The following is a 12,289-nucleotide window of genomic DNA, read 5'->3' as shown; positions in this document are numbered from 1 at the left end:
GGTCTCTTGCTAATAAACTTGTGTAAAAGTCTGCGATATTCACCGCTGCTAACACAGCATTCACCACATCTTCTTAGTTCAAACCCCTTCTCATAACAAAGTCCCGGTCGGCTTGTATCCGCGGCGTCCTGCGGTATACACTGCTCTTACTTGCTGGTGTCTGGAGGTATCGGGGCAAGATATCACTGGCCGGCCAGATTTTTAGCTGCATGTGCAAGCAGGGGGACGCCAGGCTAACACGCTCTTACTCCAACGGCCCGTAGCCACGCCTGCTTACACGTTACGCCCACCAAGTCACGTGTGCTTCTTCAGTGCATCTGCTGTGGATCTGTGGGGACACCTATAGACCTGGCTATCTAAACTGAAGACACCTATAGACCTGGCTATCTAAACTGGGGACACCTATAGACCTGGCTGCTTATACTGGGGACACCTATAGATCTGGCTGCTTAGACTGGGGACAACTATAGACCTGGCTGCTTCTACTGGGGACACCTATAGACCTGGCTGCTTATACTGGGGACATTTATAGACCTGGCTACCTATTCTGGGGACACCTATAGACCTGGCTACTTATACTGGAGACACCTATAAACCTGGCTACCTATACTGGGGACACCTATAGACCTGGCTACTTATAGTGGAGACACCTATAAACCTGGCTACCTATACTGGGGACACCTATAGACCTGGCTACCTATACTGGGAACACCTATAGACCTGGTTACTTCCACAGAGGATACCTATAGACCTGGGTACCTATACTCGGGGCACCTATTTTTGAGGAACTGCTGCCAGATTAACTGTATTTTTGTGGAACCGCTGCTGCCAGATTAAGTGTATTTTGGGGAACCGCTGCCAGATTATATGTATGTTGGAGAATCGTTGCTTCCGGATTATGTGTATTTTGGGGGAACCACTGCTGCCAGACAGTGGCGTAGCTAAGGAGCTATGGGCCCCAGTGCAAGTTTTACTTAGGGCTCCCCAAGCACTCTTTATATGACAATTGATACAGCATACCAAAACCTGCCAAGGACAACCTCAGTGTCAGAGGTGCAAGAGGGGGATGGGGAACAGCTTGTTAATGGTTACTACTACAGTGTTCTCCCTAGGCTCTTTTAGCCGGGTGCTCCGCCCGGCTAGTTTTGGTCACCACCCGGCTGTCATCGTCTGAACTCCCTCCTATGCTGTAAGCATAGTTCCTTGCAGAAGCACCGGCCCTGCATTCCCTCCTCTCGCCCCACCCGGCTACTTTTTCATGCCACCCGGCTACTATTTCATGCCACCTGGCTGGAAAAAAATTCTGGGGAGAACACTGTATTATGCAAAGCATCTATACAAGTGATTATTACCAGCACAGGATAATTAGAGAGCTAATACTGTGGTTGAGGGAGGGCCCCTCTGACCCAAGTGCCCCGATGCGGTCGCAACCTCTGCACCCCCTATTGCTACGTCACTGCTGCCAGATTACATGTATTTTGAGTGATCCGCAGGCAGAGTATGGGTATTTCGGGGAACCGCTGCCAAATTGTGTGAATGTTGGTGGAACCGCTACTGCCATATTATCTGTATTTTGGAGAAACCTCTGCCAAATTACGTGTATTTTTGGCGAAATGCTGTCCCCAGCAGACCTTTTACACCACGGCTAAGGTCATGTATATTTGGCTCCACCCATGACCACGCTCATATTATGTTGCGTGGCCACGCTCATTTGTCAGTAAATAACATGAATGGTTGGCAACCAGTGGCGTAGCAATAGGGGTTGCAGAGGTAGCGACCGCATCGGGGCCCTTGGGTCAGAGGGGCCCTCCTTCATGCACAATATTAGCTCTTTATTGGCCCTGTGCTGTTAATAACATAGCTCCCAACTGTCCCTTTTTCAGAGGGACAGTCCCTTTTTGGGAGCCCTGTCCCTCTGTCCCTCTTTCACCCTCATTTGTCCCTCTTTCTATATAAATATATATATTTATATACTAAAAATGTGTTTGATTGACTCTAAACGTTATTCCCATCCTTTAAATTGATATATTACTAATTTTAAAATATTACTATGAAGGAAAATGAACCAGGATAGAAAGGACCAGTGTGGTTTGAATTATAAAACAACATATTTTTCTTATGAAATTTTTATGGTATGTGTGGCTATAGGCGTGGTGGGGGCGTGGCCAGGGGTGTGGCAGGGGCATGGCTTAAGTGTCCCTTTTTCTCAGCTCAAAAAGTTGGGAGGTATGTAATAATCACTTCTATAGATGCTTTAAATAGTAGTAATCATTAGCAAACTGTTTCCCATCCCCTACTTGCACTGATTACACTGTGGAACTCCTTGGCAGGTTTTGATGTGGCGTATCAATTGTTCTGTATAGAGTGCTTGGGGGCCCCATGCTAAACTTGCACCAGGGCCCATAGCTCCTTAGCTACGCCACTGTTGGCAACACTGGTATGGGGCTCCATGAGTTGTCAGTCCGCCCCTGCATAGTAATGTCACCAGAGGCGGGACAAGGTCCTCCAGCACCCAAGGCTGAGACACCAAAGTGCGCCCCTCCATCCCTGCCACCCCAGCCGTCACACACTGATTGCTATTACACTAAGAGGTGCCACGGGGCCCACAACCTCCCCAACACCTTAATATCTAGTTATCTGGCTTGCAGTCACTGCCATGTATCCCCTTTTCTTATTTCTTTCTGCTTCAAACACAATTAAGAATGATAGCTGAATGAATTGTGCGCCCCCTCCTACACTGCGCCCTGAGGCTGGAGCCTCTCCAGCCTATGCCTCGGGACCGGCCCTGAATGTCACTGACCGTCCTCAAAGGAGCTCACAATCTAATCTCTACCATAGTCATACTCTAATGTCCTGCCATATTATTGTGTGCCCCCCCCCCCTCGAAAATCCAGGGTTTGTCCCTCATACACTGGTATAAAATGTGCATCAGTTTGAAGTAATCAGCATCTCACTGATACAGCAAGTCTGAAGCATGAAATAAACTCAGGGGGGACAGTGTAGCTTATTGTGTTAATGATTCATTCTGATTCTGAGTTGCAGAGTACCACTGCCAAGAGCCACTTGCAGTGTGAGCCATAAACAGTATATCGTTAGACGTTTAGAGCCCTGGCTGGACAATTACGTAATGCACTTTGCATAGCTGACTTGCGGAACTAGAATATACTACATCGGGGAAGTCTCCTGGCCACCTCCTAACGTGAATTGCGCAGGCTCAGAATTCCCTGGCTGGCAAGCCGCTGCTTTCCGGCATACCTGCGCTTCCTAACACGCAACCGCCGGCTGGCAGAGTGAGCGCAGTGTGCGCATGCTCTCCACAATAACTTAGAGTTCGCCGTCTTAAAGGCAAAGAAGTGGCATCAAACTGCCTGTAAAATGTCCCGTGGTACCCGGGATCAGTATGACCGGAGGTATCACGTGACCGAGACCCGCACTAACCCGAAAGGTTTTACGGAATATAAGGTGATCGCCGAAGTAAGTGTCTGTTGCTTGGCTGTGCGTTCTGTTCTCCCTTCTGTGTTTATGAATTGCATTCAGTTATTTTGCTGTACAAGAATCCATTCATAGCTTATAGGGTAGACCTTCATCTGTGGAGGACAATTAGGGTCCTTTTACACTTAATCAGTTGCTCTCAGTTATGACTGAAAGAAAACTGATTTTCAAAGTATTGCCCATGTTTTCCTTTGGCACCTTTTACACTTAACGCGTTTTAACTGAAATCTTTTTTTCACAATGCACTGCTATGGAAAAACCGCATACTAACGCACAAGGGCCCTTACACTTAATCAGTTGGTGGGCGTTAGTACGCGTTGGTACGCGTTTATCCATAGCAGTGCATTGTGAAAAAGTGCCAAAGGAAAACATGGGCATTACTTTGAAAATCAGTTTTCTTTCAGTTATAACTGAGAGCAACTGATTAAGTGTAAAAGGGGCCTAACGCATGCCAACTGATTAAGCGTAAACGCATATTACAAATGCGAACGGGCATGCGTGCGGAACGCAACGCATGCGAACGCACGCCATCCGCATTTGTATGTGTTGCGTGGCTGATCCCATCACTGAAAAATTGAATGGGACAGCCGCGCGTATTTGCAAAAAATGCGTGCAGCATGCGTTCCCGGACCGCACTGGTCCGGAACGTATGCAGTGTGAACATCAGAGCACTCTATGCACTGTCTGATGTTGTGCATGTCACCTTCCACACACGTTTCCAGAACGCGGCTGGAAACGCGTGCAGTATGAACGGGGCCTTACTGTATGAGAGTTCCTTTCCAGTGTTTGGATGAGCTACACTCCCAGTGACAGATTGACAATTACAGAAAACATTAACTGACTAATGGGCTTTCATATTAGCTTTCACAATAAGCACATACTGTGCAGAATAGTAATGTGACACCTTTCTTGTGTGAAGGTTTGAGGAGAGGAGAATACTCTGTTGCTGCATTCATTTATGTATTTCCATATATGCCATTAAATAACATGTGACAAATGTCATGATGAGATAGACAGTGCCTAGCACACAAATAACTATGCTGTGTTCCTTTTTTATTTCTCTGCCTGAAATAGTTAAATATCAGGTATGTAAGTGGCTGACTCAGCCATGACTCAGACAGGAAGTGACTACAGTATGACCCTCACTGATTCCAACTATAAAACACTTTCCTAGCAGAAAATGGCTTCTGAGAGCAAGAAAGATAAAAAGGGGAATTTCTTATCAGTGAGGGTCACACTGTAGTCACTTCCTGTCTGAGTCAGAACTGAGTCAACCACTTACATACCTGATATTTAACTCTTTCTGGCAGAGAGAGAGAAAAAGGAACACAGCATAGTTATTTGTGTGCTAGGCAATGTACATACCCATGTCTACCTCATCATGTCACTTCGAGTATCCTTTAATTCACATCGTAGGTTCTGAACTCATTACACCAGGTTATAATGCATATGGCTTCATGGTTTACTTCTGTTTGTTAAAGTCAATGCTTTTTGATAAGGTTTGTAAACCTCATATAGGGCACATTGTAGCAAACATACTGAGATACTAATTGATATTTGTGATATTTGTAATAGATTAGATAATAATCTTAATCTGTGATCTTCTACTTTGGCAAAAACATGATGTGCAATTGGTACTCACACTGTGAGGTCATGTGATAGGTGATATATATCTTTATAAAAGGGAACCTTGTTAAAGAGACCAGAGCTCACCTAAAGAAAAGATTCTATACATACCTGGGGCTTCCTCCAGCCCCATACGCACCATTCGCTCCCATGCCGCCATCCACCGCTGCCTGCATCTAGGAGAACCGGGACCCCGCTCTGCCGCCAGTCGGAGCCAGTCTAGCGTAGCAGAGGTGCGCTCTTTGCGTATCTCTGCAGCAGTGTATGGAGAGATACGTAGAGGGCGCACTTCTCCTGCGTAGCGTGGCTCTGATGACGTCATTGACGGGAGCCGGTTCTCCTAGATGCGGGCAGCGGTGGATGGCGGCGTGGGATCGATTAGCGAGTATGGGGCTGGAGGAAGCTCCAGGTAGGTATAGAATCTTTTCTTTAGGTTAGCTCTGGTTCCCTTTAAATAAAGATGTGATACAGTGATATGTATTTTGTGCTACGTTTTACTTTCAATTTACTTTCACTTTTTAATCAGAAGACTATGGAAACTGATATTGCAGCCCCCCTGGTTATGCTATTTGCTGTAATATTGAGCCCCTGGATGTAGTTTGAGCCTCTTAGCTGGAAAAAATATGCAGAGCCTCAGGGCATAGAGTACAAGATTACCATACGAGTTCCATGAGAGAAGTTTTGATGGTATTATAGGTTGAATATTTGCATAATTGCCATATTATTGCAGAAGACCAGCAATGGCAGCCTCTACATTTTTTGCTTTATACAGTGGAGGAAATAATTATTTGACCCCTCACTGATTTTGTAAGTTTGTCCAATGACAAAGAAATGAAAAGTCTCAGAACAGTATCATTTCAATGGTAGGTTTATTTTAACAGTGGCAGATAGCACATTAAAAGGAAAATCGAAAAAATTACCTTAAATAAAAGATAGCAACTGATTTGCATTTCATTGAGTGAAATAAGTTTTTGAACCCTCTAACAATAAAAGACTAAAGGGCTCGTTTCCACTAGTGCGGCGTGCGTCTCGTAGACGCACGCCGGCACTGAGCGGGTGGGCGGGATCGCAGGCGATTCCCATCAGCCGTGCCATGCACGGCTATGGGAATCGCAGCCTCCGCCGCGAATTCTGTGGGGGTTTCCGGCCGAATCGCTACTGCAAGCGATTCGGCCGGCGGCGCCGTTGTCCCCTATGGCAGAGTTTCCCCGCGCGATTTGCCTGCGGGGAAACTCTGCGGATTCGCGGCCGTTTCCGCGAGAGTGGAAACGGGCCCTAATACTTAGTGGAAAAACCCTTGTTTGCAAGCACAGAGGTCAAACGTTTCTTGTAATTGATGACCAAGTTTGCACACATTTTAGGAGGAATGTTGGTCCACTCCTCTTTGCAGATCATCTCTTAGGGCTGGTGCACACCGAACGGCTTTTTGGGCGTTTTCAGATCCGCTTGCGGCTGCGGATCCGCTTGGTCAATGTATCTCAATGGGGTGGTGCACACCGGAGCAGGCGGCGTTTTGCAGAAACGAAAAATGCCTGGGTGAGGCATTTTTTGGATTTCGGATGCGTTTCTGCCTCAATGTTAAGTATAGGAAAAACGCAAACCGCTCTGAAAAACGCCTGTTCAGAGCGGTTTTGCAGGCGTTTTTGTTACAGAAGCTGTTCAGTAACTGCTTTACTGTAACAATATATGAAATCTACTATACTGAAAACCGCAGCAGCAATCCGCAAAACGCTAGCAAAACGCCATAGAAAAATAAAAAAAAAGCGTTTCAAAATCTGCTAGCGTTTTGCGGATCTGCTTGCGGTTTTTGGTGTGCACCAGCCCTAAATCCCTAAGGTTTCGAGGCTGTCTCTGTGCAACTCTGAGCTTGAGCTCCCTCCATAGATTTTCTATTGGATTAAGGTCCGGAGACTGACTAGGCCACTCCATGACCTTAATGTGCTTCTTCTTGAGCCACTCCTTTGTTGCCTTTGCTGTATGTTTTGGGTCATTGTCGTGCTGGAACACCCATCCACGACCCATTTTCAGTTTCCTGGCAGAGGGAAGGAGGTTGTCGTTCAGGATTTCACGATACATGGCTCCGTCCATTTTCCCGTTAATGCGATTAAGTTGTCCTGTGCCCTTAGCAGAAAAACACCCCCAAAGCAAAATGTTTCCACCCCCATGCTTGACGGTGGGGACGGTGTTTTGGGGGTCATAGGCAGCATTTTTCTTCCTCCAAACACAGCGAGTTGAGTTAATGCCAAAGAGCTCTATTTTGGTCTCATCAGACCACAGCACCTTTTCCCAGTCACTCACAGAATCATTCAGGTGTTCATTGGCAAACTTCAGACGGGCCTGCACATGTGCCTTCTTGAGCAGGGGGACCTTGCGAGCCCTGCAGGATTTTAATCCATTGCGGTGTAATGTGTTTCCAATGGTTTTCTTGGTGACTGTGGTCCCTGCTAATTTGAGGTCATTCACTAACTCCTCCCGTGTAGTTCTAGGATGCTTTTTTACCTTTCTCAGAACCATTGACACCCTACGAGGTGAGATCTTGCGTGGAGCCCCAGAGCGAGGTCGATTGATGGTCATTTTGTGTTTCTTCCATTTTCGAACAATCGCACCAACAGTTGTCACCTTCTCTCACAGGTTCTGGAGGTGTAGGTTAGAAGGATAATCCCTGCTATAGAGCCATTGAAAGGTTTTGTTCATGAATACCAGCAAAACACCTAGAGCCATTATCAGCAGCCCTTACCCATACCATCAGCCAATGATACTAGATTGAAGCCTTATAGCCTCAGCCAGTAAAGGATGAGTTAATGGTTTCCGCCTCTGACTGTAACTGAAGCTGCAGGACCTAGATCAGATCTCTGCCACCTTTCAACGCTCTCTATCTCTGCGTCTCATATCATCACACCACCTTGTGCAGGTGTACAATTTTGTCTCTGACATCCTTGGACAGCTCTTTGGTCTTTCCCATGTTGGAGAGTTTGGAGTCTGCTTGATTGATTGATTCTGTGGACAGGTGTCTTTTATACAGGTGACTAGTTAAGACAGGTGTCCTCAATGAGGGTGACTAATTGAGTAGAAGTGTCTAACCACTCTCAATAGTGCGGTGCGAATCGCTGGGATTCCACCGCTGACAAAATCGCATGCGGATGCGATTCCGCATGCGATTTTTGCCGCGATTTCGCATGCGATTTCGCATAGGCAGGCTATCAGCGATTTTAACCATGTCACTGCCTGGCTCAATGTACATTGGTTTTAGTGCGAATTCGCACGCGAAATCGCGGCAAAAACCGCATGTGCGATTTCCCCTATTAAATACATTGCCTGCGAATCGCCTGCATTCCACACGCAGGCGAATTCTGCAGGCCCTACCGTGCAGAAAAATCCTGCACAGAAAAACGCACCAAAAAACTGACAAGTGGAAACAGTCTCATCCACTTGTATTGGTTATGCGAATCCGCATGCAGACAACGCATGCGGATTCGCTCTAGTGGAAACAGGCCCTAAATGGTTGGTAGGGGTTCAAAAACTTATTTCACTCAATAAAATGCAAATCATTTGCTATCTTTTATTTAAGGTTATTTTTTCGATTTTCCTTTTGATGTGCTATCTGCCACTGTTAAAATAAACCTACCATTGAAATTATACTGTCCTGAGACTTTTCATTTCTTTGTCATTGGACAAACTTACAAAATCAGTGAGGGGTCAAATAATTATTTCCTCCACTGTACCTTTTCAGTAAAGGTATAGAATACTTTAAACAGAAATACTTTAAACACCACTTGTATGATGCGGACATGCTGAGCAGATACACTTACCGTGCTGTTTTGCATCCACTCCAAGTGGGAACCGAGCCTTAGTCTATAGTTATTCATACATGTAATCATTGGCTTTGGCCTCAATTCATAAAACATTACCGCCTGCGGTAATACAGAAAACAGCTGATTTTACTGAGCATTTAAGAAAATGTCATTTCATAAAGGCTGTTACCACATGGCAAACTGAAATTACAGAGCAGTGAGGTAAATTACCGACTTGTGCGATAAATAACTCCAACACATGTCAGTAAATTTCAATTCATAAAGAATAAAGGATACCAGAACCGAAAGGCTCTGGTAAAAATGGTAGATGCAGTGTGTAGGGGGTAAAAAGTACATACTGGCCGCTCCTCCTGGTCCCCTCTATCTACCTCCGTTCTTGCAGTATACATGCCGACTTTGTTGTCCTTTGCCCCGGACGTACTGCGCCCTGTGTGCACAGTATGTCCTTCCCTCTCCCTGCTCGCATGTATACTGCAAGAGCGGCGGCAGACGGAGGGGACCAGGAGGATCGGCCAGGATGTACTTTTTACCCCCTACACACTGCATCTACCATTTTTATCAGAGCCTTTTGGTTCTGGTTTCTTTTAAGAACATGTGGCAAAGCCCAGAAACATGTGGGGTGATCACAGGCAGCTTTGATGTGGCGAAGACCAGCTTCCCCATGAGAGAGTGCAATATCCCATTATAGCCCATGACTGATATGAGCAGAGAGCCAATAAGAACAGCCTCTCTCTCCTGCTATGCCCTCTGATAGGCTGCAATATCTGCAATATACAAAAGAGATTTCCCCTGCTGCCCTTCAGACATTTTACCCTTTAGGTTCCTGTTTGAAGATGCGGAGGAGCAAGTGGTAAATCATCTAAACATGGCCTGTCTTATGTTAACTGAGAGTTCATCTAAACACAGGCTATGAAATAAAATGTTAATAAAGACTAATAGACTGTTCTACTCCCTCTAATCTAACATGTTCTTATCTAACATGAACATCTAAAGGGATGCTGGGGATGCCTTTACTATTGAAATGCCGTCAGTGGGAAAACAGCATGTAACAAAACAGAGACCTACTCTGTTACCGCACAGGTCTTTTTCGGTAAATTACCAAACTTCTACTGTACCTGTTGAAAATCTTTATGAATTGCCAAGAAAAGTATAAAATACGAATGCAGTATTTTACTGACCTGGTTTATTTTTATCACACAGCCCTGTATGAATTGAGGCCTTTTTAGGAAAAGTCACAGTGTTGCCACTTTTGAAACAGACAGGAACCATGGAACATGCCAGTGTTTGGTTACAAATGACCACTGTACCTGCTTGGTCTGCAAAGTATTTGGCAGATGTAGGGTCAAAAAAAGAAGTTGAGCCCTGTATGGAGCACTTGTCTTATTTGTGCTAGCCTAACAGTGGTTTAAATATTATGAGGGTTCCCTTCGTCAGATCCTGGGCATATGGGCTCACCTTACAATCTTAATGTAAAAATACATTCTGCAGTATTATAAACCAGAGACCCAGAACATGTACGCAGATCAACTGAAAAAAGGCAAATATAGGATAGCACTACCCTGAGTCCACAATAACTACGGTATTCCCTGTACCTGTGCGGCTGGAATAAACCATAGACAAGGGAAAAGCAAAGAAACCAGATGTACAGAGTTATACACATCTTTAATTATATAACTCAAAATATGATTGAATAGAAAAAAAGAACCAATATACAAGGCATTTCAAGGTAGGTTAATTAATTCCAATATGGATGTAATGAGCATATAAAGCAGTTTTTCCTGTCCCTGAAAAGTTATGGGGCTTGATTCACTATGCGGTGCTAACCTACTTAGCACGTCTAAAGTCTTTAGGCACACTAACCAGGGTGCTAAGTAGGTTAGCACCGTTTTTTTTAATCAGATCGCGCGCTAAGTCCTATGCGCGCGCTAAGTCCCATAGGCTTTAATGGGCACTTTGCGCAGAGCACCCTGCGCTCTGTGCAGTGCGCACGTAAAGTTTTACGCGCAGTAAGCACGTTTAGACGTGCTAAGGGGGTTTTCACAGGCGTGCTAACAGTTAGCACCGCTTTGTGAATCAAGCCCACTGTGTTTTAATATGATCCTCTGATTTTTTGAAGAGCTTTTCCCTGCGATTTGCGGGTAGAAAAGCGCTTTTGTGGAGTGATGAATTTTTTTTACTTCCTGACGTCAGTCATGAAGTGAACTCTTTGACCCGGAAATGAATAAATACAATGCATTTATTCATCAAAACGCTTAGGAAATCTCAATTTTTCAAGCGTTTTGCGATTTCCCTATACCTTCCATTGAGCCAAAATGTTCAGAAAATCGTACATGTAGCGCGTTTGCGATTTTAATAAAATCAAAACGCTCGCATGTGAACACTGTCATAGGAAATCATTACACAAGCGCTTTTAGAGCGATTTGCAAAAGCTGAAAGTGTGAACAAGCCCTTAAAGTGTGAAGAATAGTGAACTGGTTAAGAGCACTGCCTTTGACATGGGAGACCAGGGTTTGAATCCTGGCTAGGGTTAGTACATATTAAACAAGCAGTTTAAGGCAAGACTCTCTAACGCTGCAGGGTTCTGGCCTCTTTAACACATCCCAGTGGCTGCAGTTTTTGAGTGCTTTGAGTCCGACAGGAGAAAAGCGCTATACAAATGTTCAGATTATTATATTATTGATTATTAAGAAAGTATTTCTATGTAGGCTGTAAATACACATTTATCTCATAATATCTTACGTCACTTCAGGTGCCCTTTAAAGTTGGATTATACTCCCAAAACTAAAATTTCAGTAACTACTTTTAGATACATAAAAGAACATTTAAAAGTATTTGAAATATTTCCAAGTATTCCCTGTGTTTAAAATAAATTACTTTCACTGCAGAGAGCAGTGCAGGCTTGCTTATCTCTGGCTAATCTGCAATTATTACATTTGCCGATTAGCCTGAGTTTTAGGAGTATAGTCCCACTGTAATTTCCAGTCAATAGGGATGGTTAATGAGATGCAAATAATTCAAAGTTGATACAAAATGTAATTGCTGATTTTATGCAGTTTAAAATTTAACACATAAATGCAGCTAATGTGGCATTTGATTGGTCCATTTCAAGCTGTATACATTTTCATAAAACTAACAAATTTGGAAATAGCTATGAATTATTGTTCAGTTAAATGAAACTTTTTGGGATTCTCATTTAAAGCTGATGTAAAGTGTTATTAGGCTGGCTAATGCTGGCTAACTAACCAGTCCTGAGTCCTGAAAACCTACCAAGGTGTTCAGAGAACACTAAGCTAATAATGAGGACTGGCTTCAGAATGCCACTGAACTCATGAAGATGATGACAAACAGAAACTAATTCA

General features: G+C 44.4%; 1 protein-coding gene across 1 annotated transcript in view; it reads left to right on the top strand.

The window, feature by feature from the left end:
- Window positions 1–3,232: 3,232 nt before the first annotated feature.
- The window catches only part of SNX15 (sorting nexin 15), a 37,601-nt gene continuing 28,544 nt past the window's right edge, over window positions 3,233–12,289 (top strand). The window contains exon 1 of the mRNA XM_068261243.1: window positions 3,233–3,474. Within this exon, the coding sequence (XP_068117344.1) occupies window positions 3,376–3,474 (99 nt within the window). The 5' untranslated portion in view covers window positions 3,233–3,375. The remainder of the gene's footprint in view (window positions 3,475–12,289) is intronic.

Source organism: Hyperolius riggenbachi, chromosome 11, assembly GCF_040937935.1.
Source record: "Hyperolius riggenbachi isolate aHypRig1 chromosome 11, aHypRig1.pri, whole genome shotgun sequence".
In the NCBI taxonomy this organism is placed as follows: Eukaryota; Metazoa; Chordata; class Amphibia; order Anura; family Hyperoliidae; genus Hyperolius; species Hyperolius riggenbachi.
This window is presented reverse-complemented; position numbering and strand designations above follow the sequence as displayed.